The sequence below is a fragment of the Chiloscyllium plagiosum genome, unplaced genomic scaffold (assembly GCF_037043375.1).
Source record: "Chiloscyllium plagiosum isolate Xiang-an unplaced genomic scaffold, Cpla_swu_hap1 HiC_scaffold_12, whole genome shotgun sequence".
Lineage (NCBI taxonomy): Eukaryota > Metazoa > Chordata > Chondrichthyes > Orectolobiformes > Hemiscylliidae > Chiloscyllium > Chiloscyllium plagiosum.
In genome coordinates, this window is record NW_028270150.1 from 14,033,865 (window position 1) to 14,056,600 (window position 22,736).

Sequence of the window (22,736 nt, forward strand, 5' to 3'; positions counted from 1 at the left end):
TTTGAAATTGTCCCCTATAGACCTCAAGGGACAGTCTTCAGTAGCATCCAAACCCATTGTCCTTGCCACCCAGTAAGGTTGAGAGTAGTAAGTGAAGGAATCACCGTCACCCAAGATCCCCTCCGTGTAGTATTACCCAGGCTTAGATGTAGATCTGCCACTCTTTCATTTCCATTGTATCAACAGGAACTCCCTCACTGACAGTGTTTTGGGAACACCTTTCAACTCATGGACTGCAACGCTTCGAGAAGGAGGCCTGCATCACCATCTCACGAGCAACTTAGGATGGACAATCAGTGCTGATCTTTGTCACAAAGCTGGTTCTTTTTTCTAAAAGCTGTTCCTTTTCCTTGAGTTTTTTTCAGAAGGGTCATAAAACACTCCGGGCTCTGAAATGGCTGGGTTTGGTACAGAGATGAAAGGCCGTTTTGTTTATACAAAAACAGATGAGTCTTTAGGCCAAAGTTTTTTTGTTTTTAGAAGTAACCTGTGTAAGTCAAGGGGGCATGGCCAGCTCTCTAGCTGAGCAGTTCAGTCCCAAACTGGTTGGGGAGTGCAGCAGTGCACTGTGTGGAAACAGGCTGCTAAACTATCTCTCCTTCTGCCCTTCTAACTTCGACCTGTAAGCCTTTGTTTCATTTTACTGTGTTTAAGGGGGTTTGCTTATTGGGACTGTTGTGTATATTTGGAACAGCATAATTAAGTCTAGTTTGAATAGACTGAGTTCTGTAGGGATTCTTTATTCTGTTCTTTGTGTTTCATTGTGTAATTTTGTGAATAAAATTTTGTCTGATTTAAAACCTGATAGTCAACCTCGCTAACTCACTCTGGGTAATTTTCACTGTACACTTACCAAAACAAATTGCAAAGTTATGGTCTGGGCTGCCTGCTTTAGAATGCTTTGAGTGGTCTGGCCTAGTCCATAACACCTCGGCAGCAATGCCCATGTCAGTTAAATGAAATGAAATGTGTTTTAAATACCTTGGTATGAAAGCATAACTTCCATTCGAGTTCTTATCCAGTTTTACGGAGGGCTCATTGCCATCAGCAGAAATTGATGATGTTTTGTTGATGTTTCTGTCAGTGTGAAAATAGGATGTTGAACAAGCACCTTAGAAACACTTAAAGCACTCATATATTTCTACTAAATTCAAGCTTTCACCCAGCCTGCCCTGCATATTCCCCATGTGCTGACCTTCTCCATTGACCCAATACTTGCTCCCAAATGAAGATAAAGAAATGTGGAGTGACACAGTTTAAGTGAGCAAGTCTGTACTAGTCCTCAAATAAGGAATTTATGTTTATTGAGAAATTTGCACAGTCTCAGGATGTCCTAAATTGCTTTTACAGTTAGTGTTTGTTTTGAAGTGCAGTCACCAATGTCACAGAAATGGCAAGTTTCCACTGTCAGAAGAGTATTGACTCACTGACCACTTCTGTTTGCGATATTGATTGAGGGAAGGGATATTCATCTAAGAAACCTGGGAGAAAGCATCCCTCATCTTCTTTGCAATGCTGCGAAAGGATGTTTTACATCCATCTCAGATGGCAGATGGACCCCCAGCTGAATGCTTCACATGGGAACTGATACCTCTGGCAATACAGTGCTCCTTCAGTGATGCTGCTGTTCAATGTTCAAACCTCTGGAATGGGAGCTCCAACAAACAACCTCTGAATCCCTAAGTAAACATTTTAAGGGCCTGGCGTTTTCTGTTCATATTTTTAATAAAACGTTTTTAGTGCTAAGAATCAGGGTAATTGCCTTCATTCTCAACATGAGCTTCCATCATCCAACAGAAAAAAAACTGTTAATGTACTGTAAAGAAAATATTACAAGAACACAAGTGAGTAGTTAAAAGACAGTTAATGCAACTTACATAACTACTACAATAAGAACATAACAACAGGAGATGAAAGTAGAAAGTTGCTTTTCTAAGCATGGATCAGTTGCTGCTAAGTGACAATTCTAATGGTGCTGCCTTCAGTTAATCCCACTGAATGAAACACTCAGGAGATATGATGGAGACTGAAGAATTCAGTTGTTAGCAAAAGCTAATTTTCAGTAACAATTAGCAATCAAGATGTTACAGGATGCTAATCTCCATTGGAAGATGTATTGAAGATAAATCACATGGAGATTTATGAGCAGTAGATAAAAGTTTGTCTGGATCTCAAATAAAATTATGCAACGGATTCCATCCCAATTCACCACCACCATCTCACCAGGAATGCAATGGAAACACAGTTTTTGCGTGTGTAAGTGAGGCAACTCTTGAGAAGTTGTAATAACAATGATTGAATATTCAGAGATCTTATTGCAAACTTCTTGAGCAGGTGCGACTAGAACCTACGCCTTCTGGCCCAGAGATGAGAACATTACCATTACACCACACAAGCCCCAAGAGGCAATTCTTGGAGATATTTTCCATTCAGAGATGTTACAGTGTGCTTCTGGAATAATTGAATAATATCAAATAATCGAAGTTGAACAGCCTCAATAATTGAATAGACAACTGCCAATGGGGTAATTATTAGATTAGATTAGATTAGATTAGATTACATTACAGTGTGGAAACAGGCCCTTCGGCCCAACAAGTCCACACCGCCCCGCCGAAGCGCAACCCACCCATACCCCTACATTTACCCCTATACCTAACACTACAGGCAATTTAGCAAGGCCAATTCACCTGACCTGCACATCTTTGGACTGTGGGAGGAAACCGGAGCACCCGGAGGAAACCCACGCAGACATGGGGAGAACGTGCAAACTCCACACAGTCAGTCGCCTGAGGCGGGAATTGAACCCGGGTCTCTGGCGCTGCGAGGCAGCAGTGCTAACCACTGTGCCACCGTGCCGCCCACTTGAGGTCAGGCAGCATCCGAGGAGCAGGAAAATTGACGTTTCATGCAAAAGCCCTTCCTGATGAAAGGCTTTTGCCTGAAACATCGATTTTCCTGCTCCTCGGATGCTGCCTGACCTGCTGTGCCTTTCCAACACCACTCTAATCTAAACTCTGGTTTCCAGCATCTGCAGTCCTCACTTTTGCCCACTTATCACTTAGATGGCCATCAATCACTTCTTTGTTCACAGTGTGATGAAGAGATGTGATCCACGTATTAGTTTTTAAAATTTGAGGATCCATGCAAGCATATTTTGAACTTATGCACAAAAAGGACATTTAACTAATGAAAAGACACAGTGAGAAAAAAATCAGTATTGTTGCACCTGAAAGGAGCAAAAAGCTTGGATGAAGTCACAAAGTCTGGAGAACTTTCAGAAAGTTTGCATAGCCTAGTTTGTAAGTCAGGTAAACACATTGGATTTTTGAACTTGGTAAGATGGAATTTGAGTAGGAGAAAGTGCAGATGCTGAGATCAGAGCTGAAAAATGTGTTGCTGTAAAAGCACAGCAGGCCAGGCAGCATCCAAGGAGCAGGAGAATCGGGCATAATCCCTTCTTCAGGAATGAGGAAGGTGTGCCAGGCAGGCTAAGATAAAAGGTAGGGAGGAGGGACTTGGGGGAGGGGCGTTGGGAATGCGATAGGTGGAAGGAGGTTAAGGTGAGGGTGATAGGCCGGAGAGGGGGTGGGGGCGGAGAGGTCGGGAAGAAGATTGCAGGTCAAGAAGGCGGTGCTGAGTCCGAGGGTTGGGACTGAGACAAGGTGGGGGGAGGGTAAATGAAGCTGGAGAAATCTGCATTCATCCCTTGTGGTTGGAGGGTTCCTAGTCGGAAGGTGTCATGTTGCCATGGTCTGGTAATGGAGGAGGCCAAGGACCTGCATGTCCTTGGCGGAGTGGGAAGGGGTGTTAAGGTGTTCAGCCACGGGGCGGTTGGGTTAGTTGGTGCGGGTGTCCCAGAGGTGTTCTCTGAAACATTCCTCAAGTAGGCGGCCTGTCTCCCCAATGTAGAGGAGGCCACATCGGCTGTAACGGATACAGTAAATGATATGTATGGAGGTGCAGGTGAATTTGTGACAGAAATGGAAGGATCCCTTGGGGCCTTGGAGGGAAGTGAGGGGGGAGGTGTGGGCGCAAGTTTTGCATTTCTTGCGGTTGCAGGGGAAGGTGCCGGGAGTGGAGGTTGGATTGGTGGGGGATGTGGACCTGACGAGTGAGTCGCGGAGGTCTTTCCGGAACGCTGATAGGAGAGGGGAGGGAAATATATCCTTGGTGGTGGGGTCTGTTTGGAGGTGGCGGAAATGACGAAGGATGATACGATGTATCGGGAGGTTGGTGGGGTGGTAGGTGAGGACCAGTGGGGTTCTGTCCTGGTGGCGATTGGAGGGGCAGGGTTCAAGGGCGGAAGAGCGGGAAGTGGAGGAGATACAGTGGAGAGCATCGTCAACCACGCCTGAGGGGAAATTGCGGTCTTTGAAGAAGGAGGGCATCTGGGTTGTTCGATATTGGGATTGATCCTCCTGGGAGCAGATGAAATTTGACACATGCTTTAGAAGCAAGAGGCCATTGCTCCCTAACTCCTGCTTTGCAAACCCTTTCAGCAAAATGTGTGAGCTGAAAACCCACAAAAGGTCACAATTCCCATTTGTGAAGGCGACATGGAGAAGATCTTTTGGAATCTACCCCATCATCTGAAGCAAAGAAATTCAACCAGGAAAACACCTCAGTGCCAAATGCTTGTGTGCAGAAAAACTTTTGAATAATAACACCATTGGGACAATTCAAGACTAACCTTTCTACATGATATTAAGTATTGCTCGGCCAAATTACTTTGACGTAAACTCTGCAGAATTTTTAGTCTTTTTGTTTCTCCACAGATATGTGTGTGTGTGTGTGTGCATGTGCCTGTGTGTGTATGTGTGTGTCTGTGTGTGCGTGTTTAATTTGGGAAAACGTCGATATATGCAGTTTCAAGGAGGTGAGACTTTCTTCGGAGTTGTAGAAAGTGATTTCTAGGTTTCAATCTCATTAAATGGTGGCACAAATTTGTAGGGATGAATAATCTACTCCTGTTCCTAATTCATATGTTGGTACATTTTCATATATTGGCTTAATCTAAACTTTCAATAATCTTTGCATCTTTGATGCGGAGGTGCCAGTGTTAGACTGGGGTGAATCAAGTTGAAAATCACACAATACCAGGTTATAGTCCAACAGGTTTATTTGAAACTACAAGCTTTTTAGAGCACTGCTCCTTCAACAGGTAACTAGTGGCTCCAAAAGCATGTACTTTGCATCTTTGTTTGAGCCAGTTGGTGACTAAAGAAAATTGGCTGATTTTGTACTGGTCATCATCCCAAAACTTGTACAACTGACCGTATCACCAAACTGATTAATTTAATATTGGTTGTGACCAGTGGAGAAGTAGGATCAGACAAGGAAACAGTGCACCCCTCAGACATATCAACAGCAAGTTAAAATATTCATAAGATGTATGAAATGGGCTTTTAGATGACAGGTTTAGTTTTGAGTGATACAAAATACATTGCAGAAGCTATACAAGCCTATTTGTTAGAACTAGATGCCAAAAGAATTTAGTGCAATGCTCAAACACCTCAACGCAGGTAACAATGCAGTTACAAATTATTGCTGATCTTGCCCACCCCATGATGATTGATGTATTTTCTTTATTCTCTCACAGCTGTCAGCATCTCTGGGTCAGCATTTATTGCCCATCCTTTGTGCACACAGGGCAGTTAAGAGTTAGCCACATTGTTGTGGATCTGGAGGCACATGTAGACTGACCAGGTAAGGATGGCAGATTTCCTTCCCTAAACTAGATGCGTTTTCCCACAGAATGGATTCACGATCATTATTAGACTCCCAATTCCTGGCTTCTTTAAGAATTTAAATCCCACAATCTGTCATAGCAGGATTTGAACCAGGGTTCCCAGAGCATGAGGTGGATTTCCGGATTAATAGTCTAATGATTATATACTGCTAGGCCATTGCCTGCTCCTGTGATGTTGATTATAAATTACTGTCTGTTATAAAAGACACATTGAAGTCACTCAGAATGATTGCCTACTTGGCATTTGGAATGTTCATCACTTTGTCATCTAGAATGTTATGGGAATGGTCTTTGTCAAAGATGCCACAATAAAATGCTGATGGGAATTTCAACTTTTCCAACCTCATGGTCAGTGTGTATTAGGAGTGTATTTAGATGGGACGGAATCATGGATGTGGCAGTCGTCCTGCATGTTAAGGTGAAATCACTATAGTCCTACCAGTTCATAGGGCTGCTCACTCATTAGAGAGAGATGACTGGTGGTGGTTTAACATGAGAGTCACCACATCACAGGCAAGGGGAGGGATTGAGAAGGAAAGCCAGTTTGGGAATTGAACCTGCGCTGTCAGCATTCCTCTGTCTTGCACACCAGCTATCCAGCTAACTGACCCCTCCAACACTTGGTTTGCGTTCATCAAACAATAGCATTTTTGGTGACTGAGCCAAGTTTTCAGGATGGAAAGTGATTGTTACCAAAGATCTTCTGCATGGTGAGGTAGCTGGAGCAATGATCAGTGAAGATCCGACAGTCCCACAGCAAGAGTGCCGTGACATGAATGCCTAAACTTTGGTTCTCAGACCTGGGAGTCACTGGCAGATGAAAAAAAGAGAGAAATGGTGATCCCCTTACTGTAGGTTCATGGCCTGCCAATGGGCGATGCATCTGGACACAGGTATCAATGTTGAACACACAACCACAACGTTCTTTGGTGGCTCCACATGCAATATGTGCAATGGCAGAACTTGCCTTTCAGGTATTTCATGCCATGGTCATCACAAATGCACAACAAGTAAAGACTTTCCATTGAAATGGATTGTTTGCTGCATATTCATCATCACTAGCAGATGGAAGGTTGTCAACAAGCAGTACAAGGAAGTTGAATAGTCGTAAAATAGAACCTGTCCCTTCACTAAGTCAAAACTCTCATGGATATCTTTACATCCTAACAATGTGCAAGTCTGGTCAGCTTAGGCTTCATGAAACAAACAGTTGTATTAATTGTATGTAGTTTAATGTATTACTGTTGAATGATAGTGTTACTGGCTAAGCTTGAATGAAATAGAACATTATTGTGGCCAGACTAACAAGTCTTTGGTGTAATGGTGACCCATGGAAATCTAATCCCAGTGAACGTGATTGAATGGGACAAAGTGTGAAATAATTGGTGAAAAATTAATGATGTCCAATGAAAGCAAAATCAGGCAAGGAGTATAATAGGGAGGCTGTAGTATGGTAATACAAAACATCAGGTTAATGAGCTGTGACTGCAGTTTCAAATCCCACCATGGCAGATGGTGTGATTTGAATCGAGTATAAAAGCTGTTAAAGATTATGATGGCTGGACGATTCCAAGTCTCCAGTTCCATCTGTTCTTCTCAGAGTACATTTCTTGCCCATCACTGATTGGCTTGCTGGGGCAGTTAAGAGTCACCCACATTGATAAAGTTTGGTATCACATTTAGGCCAAACAGGGTAATGGTAGCAAGCTTCCATCTCTAAAGTTCAGTAATGAGTCAGACTTTCCAAATGAAGGTGGCTCAGTGGTTAGCACTGCTGCCTCACAGCTACAGGGACCCGGGTTCGATTCTAGCCTCTGGTGACTGTCTGCATGGAGTTTGAACGTTCTCCCTGAGTCTCCGGGTGCTCCAGTTTCCTCCCACAATCCAAAATAAGTTAGGTGGATTGACCATGCTAAATTTCCCATAGTGTTCAGGGATGAGTAGGTTAGGTGCATGAGTCAAGGGTAAATGTAGGGGAATGGGTCTGGGTGGGATACTCTTCGGAGGGTTGGTTTGGACTTGTTGGCTGAAGGGCCTGTTTCCACCTGGTAGGGATTCTAAAAACAGTAATTGATAATTAGCCATTTATTAATTGAACTGAAGTTTCATCAGTTGCCCTAATACGATGTAAGCCAATGTCCTCATTACCTCTGAGTTATTAGTTCAGTGACATAAGCACAACACCACCATCACACCCAATGATATAACACAATTAAGGTATCAATAAAGAAGGAAAAATCCCTTACCTAAAGCCCAACTCCACACATAAGGCATTTGATATGTTCTCTGACCAATTGTCTACACATATTGAGCACCATTCGGTCTTCAAATTGAACTGCACCAACCCATCACTGCTACGAGATCCATTCAATAGGCGCACTGGGGATTTGACCAGAAAATGACAACTTTCAAAACAATGATTGAGAAGAATGGATGTCCTTTACAAGGACTTCTGGAGAATCATTCACTTGAAGGACTGCTCCTATTGAGCAATAGTGCAATAGGGCTTTACCATAGGAGTTCCTCAGGATGGTGACCAGGACCCAACAATCTTTAGCTATGACCTCCCTCTATCACAACATCAGAAGTGGAGATGTTTGCAAGTAATTGCAAAGTGTTTAACTCACAACATCCCAGGTACTGAAGCTATCCATATCTGCACAAAGCAAGACAAGTACAGTGTTCACGCGTGGGCTAATAGCTGGTACACACATTCACATCATGCATTTACCAATTAGTTAGCATCTGCAACATCTTCCCTTAATAGTCAATGGCATTACAATTGTCAAATCTCCCACCTTCAATGTCCTGGGGAAACGGTTAACCAGGAATTTAATTACATGACCTTCTAAAGAATATTTAGGGGTAGATAATAAACATTGGCTTTTATCAGAGATTCTTGCATCTCATGAAGGAGAAATAAGACACTTTCCCATCTTAGCCTCCTAATGGCTAACTTCAACCCTCAATTTACCATCCTTCAGTACGGGGTAATAGTGTGACTTCCAATCAATCTTATAACCAGGATGCAAATATCCAGGAAAGATATGTTGTGAAAAACATGCTCGGGTATTGAGCAGAACATTTTACATCTGCACAAGAATCAAAGACAGTGGTCAAATCTGCTTACCACAATGTTTTTCATCAGATCCATCTTCACAATCTTGATGGCCGTTGCATAACCTATCCATAGAAATACATGAACCATTTCTACACTGATAATCTGTGGTAGCACACGGAGCTATGGAAACAAAGAACAAAAGACATCAAGTTTGGTTGGGTCATAATTAATAAACCTCAAGCAAGACTAAAGATAGGATTGGAAAATACTGCCAGATTCTTATTGAAATTATTAAGTCAGTGGGGAAATTGGATAATGATGGGACTGTGGAATAACTATTAGAAGCAGAGGAATGTGCAGGATTATGGGAAGAGAGTGAGGCAATGGGATTAATTTTGATTGTTTATGAAGAGTTTGCATTATCACAATATCTTCTTCACTGTAAATATCAATGGTTTGAGATGAGATAAAGAAGATGACAGGAATAAATAAAGTTTACAAAACCAACACTTTACTCCATTACTGTGATGCAGTACAAGGAGTTTTCATATTGGGGGAAATATTCTGGGTAAATATCAATAGTAGGCATCCATGCCTCTTGTCAAAGGATAGCAGAAAATTGATTGTGAATTTCTGACATGAAAATGGCACTTTTCTGCTGCAGTAAATGTAGGATTTTTTATCTTCTGCTTTTTCATCTTCTCAATATTCTCCCAAGCTCTCTGAAAGCCTCTGATGTATGTTGGATATAGTTCCAATAAACATTACAACAGGTGAAATAGTTTTAGTGTGTGCTGCATACAAACTGCAGTCAGACCGTCTGGTGGGTGGGATTTGTAGCTTCTTCTTTGGAGTCAGAGAGTCACATAGCACTGAAGAGGCTCTTCGGCCCACCAAGTCTGTGCCAACCTATCTACAATGATCCCACTTCCCAACTTTTGACCCAAGACATTTTAAATGCTTATTCAAGTACTTTTAAAGTTTGTGATGTTTCCTGCCTCCCAGGCAGTTCATTCCAAATCCCCACCATTCTCTGGGTGAAGAAGTGTTAATTCAAATCCCCTCTAAATCCCCTTCCCTTCACCTTAAAATTATGCTCCCTCATTATTAACCCTTGAATGAAGGGGAACGGCTGTTTACTATCCCCACTGCCCATGCCCCTCATAATCTTATACACTTCTATCAGGTCCCTCCTCACACTTCTCTGCTTTGAAAATAAACAACCTGAGCTTATCCAACCTTTCTTCAGAGCTAAATGCTCCATCCCAGGCAACATCCTGGTTAATCTCCTCTGCACCCCTTCAGTGCAATCACGTCCTACTTATGGTGCAATGATGAGTGCAGTGGTCTAACCAAAATTCTGGACAGCTCCAACATCACCCCCCTATTGTTATAGTCCAGTCCATGACTGATTAAGGCATATGTCCCGTATAACTTCTTAATCACCCTACTAACCTCTCCTGACACCTTCAGGGATCTGTGGAAAAGTATCCCAAGATCTTACTGTTTCCTAAGCGTCCTAGTATCCTACTATTCTTTGAGTAATTCCTTGTCTTGTTACTTCTTCCAAAGTGCATCATCTTCTCCTTTTCAGCATTAAAATGCATCTACCACTGGTCTATACATCTGACCAATCCATCTATCGCATCATGTATTCTAAAACCTTCTTCTTCACTGTCAACCACCCAGTCAAGTTTTATGTCATCTGCAAACATATTTATTACCACCATCCAACATTCTTATCTATATCATTTATAGGTGTTCCCATAGCTGCTCATGCTGAGTCTGATCGTCTTGACTTGTAAATTGTTCCAAATTTTCTCACATCATTTCAGTCTTTTCATTGGACTGGTATTACTTAGCTTGAAATTGATCCTACTTTATTTCTTTGCTCTTTCAGATCTTCATTCATCATTGCAAGTTGAGCAGTGGTATTCCTTAAAAAACACATTACCTTTGAGGTGATTGTCTCAAGTCTGGATTTGAATTTGATTTTGAATTAGCTTTATTGTCACATGTACTCAAATGAGTACAATGAAAAGTTTACAGCTGCTGCATTACAGCGCAATCTTAGGTACAAAGGTATCTAGGCACAGATTAAGATACTTAGGCTTTGTCTTGACCTTGTTGTCCAGATTCTTGCTCCTGAACATTATTTTTTTTTCTGCACAACAGGAAAGCTCGGACTTTAGCTGTTCCTACTCAGAAGAAATGAGATATCCCATTCTTCTTAAATATTGAGCTCTATAAATTAATCTGGTGTAGTCTGGTGCAGTTTCTAGTGTGTCTCTGATGTTTGAGTAATTCCATGGATGATGACAAGTAAGAGAGCACGGCATGCAATTACTGGCCCAGCCATGCCTGTGATCTGGAACAAATTCCGGTTCAAAACAGAATCAGAAATTGCTGGAGAAACTCTGAAGGTCCGGCAGCATTTGTGGAGATTGAAACAGAGTTAATGTCTTGAGTCCAAATGCTGCCAGACCTGCATCAATTTCTGTTCTTGTTTCAGATTTCCAGCATCCACAACCCTTTGTTTTATTTTCGTTAAGGATCAAACCAGATTGACTGTACTTGCTCTCAAGCATCATTGCACATGCAGTTGATGAACTGTGTATATGCTGTGATGATGCTGCCACTTTAAGATGTTATTTTGTCCTTTCGTTTTGAAGAGAGGTTGTAAGGCAGAAGTGTCGAGCTGTGTCTAAGAAATCAAACAAATTCTGAGCCCTGGAGGGATTTTCTTTTTAGCAGGAACCATGGATGTAGCCTAGGTGTAGCCAACTCTCACAGACCAGGCTGTCTGTTTTATTTTAGTTTTTAGGTTTAGTCTTAAGCAGAACCCTATGCGGTCTCAAAAGAGTTGGATGCTTCAGTGAATGTCTCCTGGCTGCTACATTCTCTGAACTTTCTCTTGCTGTTCTTTCCCTCCTGGATTGGAGAACTGCATGGGAGAAGCTGTCTCTGAATTTGCCTTTTTGCTCAAGGGGTGTATTTATGGGATGTCACTGTATTGGACCAGTTAATTAGTAATAGTTATTGTATCCAGTTAAGTTTTTCAATGGTTGAGTTATTCTAAATTCCTCTTTATTTTGTTTGTATTTTAACTATAGCGTTTAAATAAATTGTATTTTGCTTAACATCGAGCGGTTTGACCAGTCAGATTCCATTTGGAACTTGGTACTTTCACATCTACCTTTAAAATAAGAAGAAGTTAGGATCTAGACAACCCCTTCTTAAAGTATATGAATTGAGTTTTTGAAAACATTTTTGGTGCATTGATATTTCCCACGGGATTAACAGTGAGAAACATGCTTTCACCATTTGTGTCTTGTCTGCTACATTCTCAGGCTACTGTTCATCAGTTGCACTTGTGTACGTCTGTAAATGTGGCCAAGAAGTGTGATGCTGGAAAAGCATGTGGAGTATGCACATTCTCCCTCTGTCTGTGTGGGTTTCCTCCCACAATCTGAAAATGTGCAGGTCAGGTGAATTGGCCATGCTGAATTGCCCATAGCGTTAGGTGAAGGGGTAAATATAGGGGAATGGGACTGGGTGGGTTGCTCTTCGGAGGGTCGGTGTGGACTTGTTGAGCCGAAGGGCCTGTTTCCACACTGTAAGTAATCTAATCTAATCTAATCTAATCTAATCACAGCCGGTCAGGCAGTATCCAAGGAGCAGGAGAGTCGACATTTCAAGCATAAACTCTTCATCAGGAATGTAAATGGGGCACCTGCTAGTTTGTGTTGAAACTTGGAGGCTGTCCAATCAATTCAAAAACTCTGATCCAAAACAATGCACATTTGATCATATAGTACTCATTAGTCTTGTACCAGAAGAATTGTCCTAGATTTTATGCTGAGGCTTAGAGGTAAGAATTTGTTCGTTAACATAACAGTCATCAGATGTGTTGTGGAACAGAGAGAGAGCTAGGGGCTCAGGCACATAATTCATTGAAATGTCTGTCACAGGTAGACAGGGTATTTAAGAAGGCATTTGAGTACAGGAGTTGGCCCGGCATGTTGAGGTTGTACAGGACATTGGTGAGGCCTCTTCTCAAGTATTGTGCGTAGAAGCTAGAGAAGGTTCAGAAAAGTTTACCAGGATGTTGCTGCGACCTAAGGGCCTGAGTTATAAGGAGAGGCTGGAGAGGTTTCATTCTTTTCACTGGAGTGTAGGATGTTGAGGGGTGACCTTATAGAGGTTTATAAAATCATGAGGGACATAGGTAAAGTGAATGGCAAGGGTCTTTTCCTTAGGATGGGGGAGTTCAAAACTAGGCAGTATACTTTTAAGGTGAGAGGAGAAAACTTTAAAAAGGAGATGAGGGGCAACCTTCTTACACAGAGTTGATCATGTGTGGAATGATCTTCCTGAGGAAGTGGTGAATGCAGGTACAGTTAGAACTTTTAAAAGACATTTGGATAAGTACTTGAATAGGAAAGGTTTTCAGGGAAATGGGACAAACACAGGAAAGTGGGACTAGTTTAGTTTGGGATTATGGTCGGCATGGACTGGTTGGATTGAAGAGTCTGTTTCTGTGTCGAATGACTCTATTCCTCGTGAAACCTTGAATCTTCTTATAGATTACCAATGAGTATTTCAGCTACTTTAATGTATAAAGGTTTGGCAAGATAAAAATGAGACTGTCCATACCTGGCAGTCCTAAGTGAAATCCTGTTGTGAAATTTGCCTGGAATCCGCTTCTGGTTTCACTCTTGTCTGAGGTGAAAAACACTGTCATTTCACTTCTGGTGGAGAAGAGATCATTCAAGGAACGGTGACCTGTATACACACCTAGAACCAGAGAACCAAAAACTGAGCACACATTTTAGGCTTTACAAAGCACAAAGCATTTCTTTGACATTTATCCTACATTTCACTATGATTTATTTTTCAGTGTCTGGATAGTCAATTGCCTGTGGCATTTTTTATATGCAGAGGTGGCCAGAATGTTTAACCATATCGTGACAACTGACACAGCAGAGTTGAGTGCAAATTTTTCACGTTCCAATCAACTATAGATGGAAGGAACGAGGTGTCTTGTGGTTCAATGGTGGGGTCCATACCTCTGAATCAAGACACCCACCTGCTCCAGAGGTGTGTATAATATCTCTGAACAGATTGTTTCTGAAGATATCCAGCAAGGAAGAATTCCATTCCTCATTTCAAGGGCCCAGACAATAGTAAAACACCTTTAACTTCTGAAAAAGTGTAGTTCTTTGCGTAATGTAAGAGGTTTAGCAATGACCAGATTTCCAAGTTTCATTTCCTAGTTCCATGTCCTCTCTCCCCTTCCCCTAACCCCAATGGAACTGTCTGTTCTTTCTGGTCTGGCATTAGACACCCTATTGTTCTGTCATTCTCACATTCTTATCACTTAGTCTGAACTATCAACATACTTTCTCCCCCAGCACTCCATTCTTCCCACTACTGCATAAACGCTGACTTCCCCACACTTCACATCAGCTCTGATGAAGTGTGATCTGGACTCAAAATGTTAGCTTGCTGTCTCTCCACGGATGCTGCCAGACCTGCTGTGATCTCCAACATTTGACGTTTTCGGTACAGATTCTAGCATCTATAAGTAATTTGCTCTTCCTTCCTTGTTTTCATGCTATTTTGAGGGGTATTGATCTGGACTTAGAATCAGAGAATCATAGAATGATACAGCACAGAAAGGGAAGCCATTCAGCATGTCATGCCTGTTCTAGTTCTTAGATAGAAGTTTCAAATAAGTTCTTCCTTTTCTTTTCTCTCTACAGCTCTACAAATTCTAGTTCCTTCAAGTATTATCCAGTATTCATTTGAAAGTTAGAGAACAATACAGCGCAGAACAGGCCCTTCGGCCCTCGAGTTGGGCCGACCTGTGAACTATTCTTGGTTCAACCCCCCCTACACTATCCCATCATCATCCATGTGCTTCTCTAAGGATTGTTTAAATATCCCTTATGTGGCTGAGTTGACTAAATTGGCAGGTAGGGTATTCCACACCCTTATCACTCTTTGCGTTGAGAACATGCCTCTGATATCTGTCTTAAATCCATCACCCCTCAATTTGTAGTTATGCCCCCTTGTACAAGCTGACGTCATCATCCTTGGAAAAATACTTTCACTGTCTACCCTATCTAATCCTCTGATCATCTTGTATGTCTCTATCAAATCCCCTCTTAGCCTTCTTCTTTCCAATGAGAACAGAATCTGATCCACTGCTCATTCAGGCAGTGCGTTTCAGTCCATCAACAAGTTACTGCATGAAAAAGACCTTAAAAAGTCTTTGGCTCTTGTGTCATGCACTTGAAATCTGTGTTCTAGTTCTCAACCATCCCAGCAATGGAAACGATAGCTCAGTCAGAACTTTGAACACAGTTCTCAAACCTCCCTTTAATCTTCTCTGCTCTAAGGTGATGTCACCGACTTTTCCTGCCTGCAAATCCCAATACTTAAATATTATACTCCTGACACCATTCTCATAAATCACGTCATGGTCTGAGGATATGGGTAAGCCACTGAGATGAGGAGAACTTTCTTCACCCAGAGAATGGTGAGCTTGTGAATTTTTTTTGCCACAGCATTGGTTGAAGCCAAAACATTACATCCTTCAAGAAGGAGTTAGATATGTTAGAGGTGATAGGTATAGGACAGATGTCAGAGGTAGTTTCTTCACTCAGAGAGCAGTAAGGGTATGGAATGCTTTGCCTGCAACGGTAGTAGATTCGCCAACTTTAAGTACATTTAAGTCATCATTGGACAAGCATATGGATGTACATGGAATAGTGTAGGTTAGATGGGCTTCAGATTGTTATAACAGGTCGGCGCAACATCGAGGGCCAAAGGGCCTGTACTGCACTGTAATGTTCTATGTTCTATGTTTCTTGAGGTTAATAGGACCAAAGATATGAGGAGAAAGCAGGAAGCTTTGTTGGATGGTCAGCCATGATCATGTTGAATGGTGGAGCAGACTCAAAGGGATGAATGGCCTACTCCTGCTCCTTTTTTAATGTCTGCACCCTCTCCAAAGGTTTGACAATCTTCTGAAGTGTGATTCTCAGAATTGAACACAATGCCTTTGCCCATGTCTAAACTTTGATCCTTGAAGGTTTAGCTCAACTTCCTTGACGTGTATTTTATGCATGGATTGAAAATTTCGGTCTGGTCCTTGTTACCTTGAAGAGTGATAGTGAGCCTTGAGCTCTGAACCAGTGTGTTGGAGGTTTCCCCATGGCACAGTGAAAGAAGGAGTTCCAGGATTCTGACTGAGCTGTAGTGAAAGAGTAATGATGGAATGCACATGGCCCCTATGTGCTTGTCCTTTAGAGAGCATGGGGTTTTGGTAGATGCTGTTTAAAAGGGCTAAGAGGTGCACAGGAAGCCAGTAGGGGAGAGGTTATGTAATTTGCCTAGTAATCCAACATCCGTAGTAACTTGTGTTCTAACCCCACCATGAGTGGCGGTGTAATTTGAGTTCAATAACAAAGTCTGGAATAAAAAGTTACATGAGTATGAACTTGTTTTCTGGTCATGAATCTGTGACAATTTACTGGACCTTGGTGTGAGTAAGTTTACATGTAGCCATCCTTTTGTTAAGAAAAGAAAAACCTTCTGGTTCACTAATTTGTTTCTGAGAAGGAAACCTGCTATGTTTATCTAGTCTGGCCTATATGTGACTCCAGACCCACAGCAACGTGGTTGACTCTTAACTGACCTCTGGACAATTAGGGATGGGCATTAAATGCTGGCCTAGCCAGCGATGCCTATGTGTTGTGAGCAAATTATAATAAACTTGCACTCTACCTTTTCAGGGAATTGGAAATGCATAGTCTCTTGTATCTATTATTGTACGAGGTTAGATTGGAAACAATGCATGCGCAATCATAAATACACACTCACCTGAGTAGAGTGGTGCTGTGGAAATGCAACAGAGTAAACTGCAGGCAGTTAAAGATGATCAATAAAAACAATAAAGGCTATATCCACCTGACTCTTACCCATCAGTAATGAATCTTTTCCTCTCCCATCTCTGACCTCCAACACATCAAAAATATTTTCCAAGTCGAAGTCTTCAAAATGGAGTTGGATATTTTTACCCTTGTCTGCGATTAAATACCATGTGCCTGAAATTTGGAAAAAAAGGTGATGAGTCTGGAGGATTCCATGAAGGATGTAGAGGATCAGCAATGGGAATGGGAACACTTTCTTGTTGGAAGCAACCGGTGTATCTATTGTGCTTACTTGGTCTGGTCTATAAGTGACTCCAATGGTATGGCTGACTTTTAAATGCCCTCTGAACTGTCCCAGTGATCCACTCAATTGTATGAAAGAATATCCAAGACTAGTAAAAAGAGATAGACTGGGGGTGGTAATGGCCTAGTGGTATTCTTACTGGACTGTTAATCCAGAGACCCAGATAACATTCTGGAGATCCATGGTCGAATCCTGTTGTGGGAGATGATGGAATTTGAATTCAATTGAAAAAAACCTGGAATCAAGGTCAGCTGATGATATAGCCGATTGTCAGAAAAACCCATGTCTTTCTGCTGTCCTTACCTGGTCTCGCCTACATGTGACTCCAGATTCATAACAATGTGGTTGAGTCTTAACAATGTGGGCAATTAGAGATGGACAATAAATGTTGGCCTAGCTGGTGACACCATCATTCTGTGAATGAATAAAAAAATTGCCCAAGACACTGAAAAATCACACCCTCAGCCTCACATCTGCCAACTGTGTAAAGTCCACCTTAATTGCATTTGTTTTTGTTTCATTTTTTCATGAGACACAGGCATTGTTAGCAAGGCCAGCATTTCTTTGTCCATTCTTAATTACTGTTGAACTGATTTGTGAACAATTGCAATTATGGGATGCAAGCTCAAGCTCCGCAGAGTTTGTTTCGGGCATCTGTACTACTTGCCAAGTAATATCATTACTGCACTAACATCGCCTCAAAATCCTAGTATGTGCTGTCCCACTGGGATGACTAATCCACTGTAGGCTGTGACACTGTGGTATACAGATGGGAAGGAATTGCCCTGGGAACCATCAACATTGACACTGAGCCCCATAAACTCTCATGGCATCATGTCAAATATGGGCAGGGAGGTCTCCAGCTGAACGCAGCCCGTTCAGTTTAATAATGTATCCTACTTCACTTTGAATGTCAATTAAAAGAACAGAGAGTGGCAAGAGTGCAGAACATACTCCGGGTGGAGGATTCTAATGCCCACCACCATGGAGTGGCTTGGTGGCACCCACTGCTGATGAAGCTGGAGGATTCTGAAAGAAAATAAATGCTATATTGGATTTGTGACCTTGGGTGAGGGAGCCAGAAAGACTGATAAACGTATTTGACCACATCCTCACGAATCTACCTGTCACAGATGCTTCTGCACAGGACAGCATTATAGGGTTGATCACCATACGTCCCTTGTGGATTTGAAATCTGACCTTCACATTGAAGGTATACTGCAGCATGTTGTGTATCAGTAATTGCTGAGTGTGATAGTTTTAAAATAGATCCAGCAACTTGAGACTGGGCATACATCTAATGCTGTAGACCACCAACAGCAGCAGAACTGTATTAGACCAGAATCTGTTACCTTATGACTCGGCAAATCTTTTCTTTGTTCTTCATTCTTATTTAGTTGCAACTCACAGCTTTGCACATATCTGTGTCTGTCTCTCCGTCTGTAGCTGTGTTTTTCCTACAACATTGCAATGCTCAAAGTGTGTCTTGTGACACCATGCTTTGTGTGCATAGTGCAGCAGTATGTTCAACACAAAGTTTTTATTGAAGTGAACTGCTTGCACTGTGTGTACCTCACATGATTGCAACAGGCTAAGAGGGACATTTCACATCATTGTGTTTCATCTCAAACACTGCCTGAATTAGAGAGGGATTCTTTATCCTCTCCATGACAAGTGAGAGATTCAGTATCCTTTCTACTGTCCAGGCTCTCTGGAAATGGAGAAAGTGCAAAACTGTCTCATGGTAGACCTGCAGATGATCATGCCTTCTGAATTGGGGATTTATGAGAATTGTGCAAGAGGGGACATCTGGTGTAGGAGGAGTGTTCTTTCCCAATCAGAAACTTAGCCCATTCTCCTGCTGCATGGTTCGTTTGAGCATGAGCAGAGGGGGAATGTCTGAGCAGGAGGGAAATGATGAGAACACTAAAGGGAAAACACAGCAAGCATAATAAAAAAAACATTAACTTCATTCAAATGGAGCATCCATTCTCAAATTGCCAGGACCCAGAAGAAAAATCAAATTTAAACATTATTAAAGAAGTCTGACTTACAAAAAGCATTATTCACATAGTTTTTGGGGAAATTTATTGAGCTGAAGGTTGTGTTTGGTTCCCTTAGTTCCAATGGTCCTCCACAGTCAGCTGCAAAGAGAAGAAATGTTCAATGATGCATAGCACACAGTATAACACTGCAACTATTTAACCCTGGCTTTCACCTTGGATTCATAGATTCGCACAGTGTAGAAAAGACCCTTCGGCCCATCGAGTCTGCACCATAACTACCACTAATTCCTCTCTGGTCACAGGAGAAGTGCCAGAAGACTGGAATGGCTAATGTGGTTCCACATTTTGAGAAGGGTGATAGAGGTGAACCAGGAAATTACTGACCAGTGAGTTTCATGTCAGTGTTAGGGTAACTTTTGGAAAACGTTTGAAGGGGCAAATTAATACTCACTCAAAAAGGCATGGGTTAATTAGATTAGATTCCCTTAAGTGTGGAAACAGGCCATTCAGCCCAACATGTCCACACCGACCCTCCGAAGAGCAACCCAACCAAACCGATTCCCCTACACTTACCCCTGCACCTAGCACTACGGACAATTTAGCCTGGTCAATTCCCCTAACCTGCACATCTTTGGACTGTGGGAGGAAACCGGAGCACCCGGAGGAAATCCACGCAGACATGGGGAGAACATGCAAACTCCACACAGTTGCCCAAGGCCAGAATTGAACCCTGGTCCCTGGCGCTATGAGACAGCAGGGCTAACCACTGAGCCACCGTGCTGCCCGGGATAGTCTGGCTTTGTCAGAGGGTGGTCATGCTCATAAAGTTTGTTAGATAGTTGCCAGGCAACTCAGTCCACCAATTGTCTCCCATCTTTTTCTGCATGCAGTCTCACTGGGCATCTGGCTCTCAGGGTTGCTCCCTGTCAGACACCACTTCATACAGAGCAGGAACATGCATTTAAACCAACCTATCACAATATGCTTTAGTTCATTAGCTTAATGTGGAGCGCAGTCTTCATTCAGGGAGTGGCTTCAGCTGGGAGCCATTGTTTCATGTTTGAGGGGGCAGGGACTGCACATCTGGATATGAACATAACTCAGTTGATACCCACGCTATTTTTGAGCCAGTAGATTATAACTTTAAGGCTCACTCTCGGTGGACTCTAAGCTGTGATTCCACTTTAATTTGGTCTTGAGTATCACATGTTTGAGGATAGTTGACCATCTAATGTCGCATCCAATTGAGATTCAGTTTGCCTGTTTTGATGAACAGTAAAATATTCCCTTATTCAACCCACAAGAGAGCTAGATGTTGACCTGTCCAACATATTCTCCTCAGCTAACACCACTGCCAAACTAGATTAAGTGGGCAATTATATCATTGCTACATGGGGATTGTTGTTACTGAATGAGTTGTTGGATTAGTCTGAGTAATAGAGCACATTTCAAAAGGAATCCATGAAACATTATTAATAATGATTATACTGTGAGCAAAAACAAATAATTTAATGACGAACATTTTTATCTCAGACAAACCCAGACTGTAACTCAGGGAATCCTTAAATAAATTATCCTAATGCATGAGCTCAGGAGTGAATTGTGGGGAATTGCAGCTTGCAATGCATCCTGGTTAAAATTTGTTAACTCACTACAGATTTGGAATCATCCTGATCCTTATGGCTCAGTTGCTGGTTTAAGTTTATTTTGTTAAAAAAAATGTTCTTTTGCAAATCTCTCTCTCTCTGGCCTGGATTTTTGGAATGTCAGGTTTACATTTAAAAGTAATGGGAGGGGTTGAATTCCAGGATTTCTAATTCCATTCCCAGCATTTCTAAAGTCCATCAGGGCCTATTAAGGATGCAGGTGATTCAGTTGTAAACCTGCAATTGGCACATCTAACTATGTTGGCTCAATTGCAGGGGTAAGAAACTCCTAGGCTTCCATTATTATCATGGAGCTAGGCCAACATTTTAAAACATAAGGTTTCTACTGTTCTTAGCCAAACCTTATTTCTTACATCTATTTCCCTGTTGAAACACCAGAGCCCTTGCTTTATGGACAGCTCTCTGCTGTCAATTGTACAATGTTTATGTACACTTTCATTGGGCTGCAGTGACAATGAGTTTATTTTAAATACAAAATGATCAATGAAAAATAAAAAAAAGTACATATTCTGTCACTATAACATGCATTGTCTTTATTCCCTGTATAGAATGAGGATGTGCATGAATTAACCTTGTTTGGCATTGCCCAATGAGAGATTATTAGGGTTAATGGAGCATGAAGGTTGACTGGAAGGGCATTTCTTGGATTGAGGTGCATGAGGACCATCATGAGGGGAAGTGAGGCAAAGGTGCCATACCGCAGGTATGTGAGGTAGATGAGGTGGCAGATTGACGACATGAGGGAGGTGAGGGATGGAGGACTTTTCTGTTTTTTTAATTATAACTGGGGGAAAGTCCCATAGTACTGAAATGGACCTTTTAAACAATTGGTCTCCGTGCCATCCATTAAATCTTTTCCAGGCTTGGCTGGCCCAACAGCGGCAGCAGGCATTTTGGGTGGCATAGTGGCTCAGTGGTCAGCACTGCTGCCTCTCAGCACCAGAGACCCAGGTTCAATACCAGCCTCAGGCAACTATCTGTGTGGGGTTTGCACATTCTCCCCGTGTCTTTGTGGGTTTCCTCCAGGAGCCTTGGTTTCCTTCCACAGTTGAAAGATGTGCAGGTTAGGTGGGTTGGACATGCTAAATTGCCCATATTGTCCAGGGGTGTGCATGCTAGGTGGGTTAGTCATGGTAAATGCGGGATGGGTGCTGAGTCTGGGTGGGATGCTCTTTGGAGGGTTGGTGCAGAATGGATGGATTGAATGGCCTCCTTCTGCATTCTAGAGATTCTATATTATTTTTCTCCTAGGGTGACCTGACTGACCCGGGAGATTTACAAATCCCATTATCTATGTCAAGGATGGAAGTCTAGAACCTCTCTGACTGTTTGCCTGCCTACTTATCGGTACATCTATCGGCGGCACGGTGGCACAGTGGTTAGCACTGCTGCCTCTCAGCACCAGAGACCCAGGTTCAATACCAGCCTCAGGCAACTATCTGTGTGGAGCTTGCACGTTCTCCCCGTGTCTGCGTGGGTTTCCTCCGGGTGCTCCGGTTTCCTCCCACAGTCCAAAGATGTGCAGGTCAGGTGAATTGGCCATGCTAAATTGCCCATAGTGTTAGGTAAGGGGTAAATGTAGGGGTATGTGTGGGTTGCGCTTCGGCGGGGCGGTGTGGACTTGTTGGGCCGAAGGGCCTGTTTCCACTGTAAGTAATCTAATCTAATCTAAAAGAAAATCTATCGATGTATCTCTCACTTTCTATGTATCTATCTACCTAGATATACGTCTTCCTCCGAATTTCTTTCTTACTCACTTGGTCCAGGAATTGGAGTTGTGGGTTGTGGTTCAGCTGTTGGCTCTGGGTATTCACTCTCATTACAGTTGCTATTTGTAAGTGATATATCATCCAACGCGATTTCAGAAAATTGTCCAGTATTCTTAACAGCTTCAAAGACAACCTGAATAACGAGTAAATGGGTACACAGAAACACATGGAACAGAACTGAAACATTGACACTTCTTCCACCTCTTTCTAATAGAGGTTTGGCAAGACACATCTGGTTTT

General features: G+C 42.3%; 1 protein-coding gene across 2 annotated transcripts in view; it reads right to left on the reverse strand.

Annotated features, from left to right (window-relative positions):
- tmprss15 (transmembrane serine protease 15) overlaps window positions 1-22,736 on the reverse strand; it is a 101,598-nt gene that overhangs the window by 19,961 nt on the left and 58,901 nt on the right. For both annotated transcript variants that reach the window (XM_087992468.1, XM_087992467.1), the window contains 7 exons: window positions 22,485-22,629; window positions 19,109-19,198; window positions 16,799-16,924; window positions 13,467-13,607; window positions 8,880-8,990; window positions 7,996-8,128; window positions 982-1,077 (listed from right to left, as the gene is read on the reverse strand). In XM_087992468.1, coding sequence (XP_087848594.1) covers window positions 982-1,077; window positions 7,996-8,128; window positions 8,880-8,990; window positions 13,467-13,607; window positions 16,799-16,924; window positions 19,109-19,198; window positions 22,485-22,629 — 842 coding nt within the window. The remainder of the gene's footprint in view (window positions 1-981; window positions 1,078-7,995; window positions 8,129-8,879; window positions 8,991-13,466; window positions 13,608-16,798; window positions 16,925-19,108; window positions 19,199-22,484; window positions 22,630-22,736) is intronic.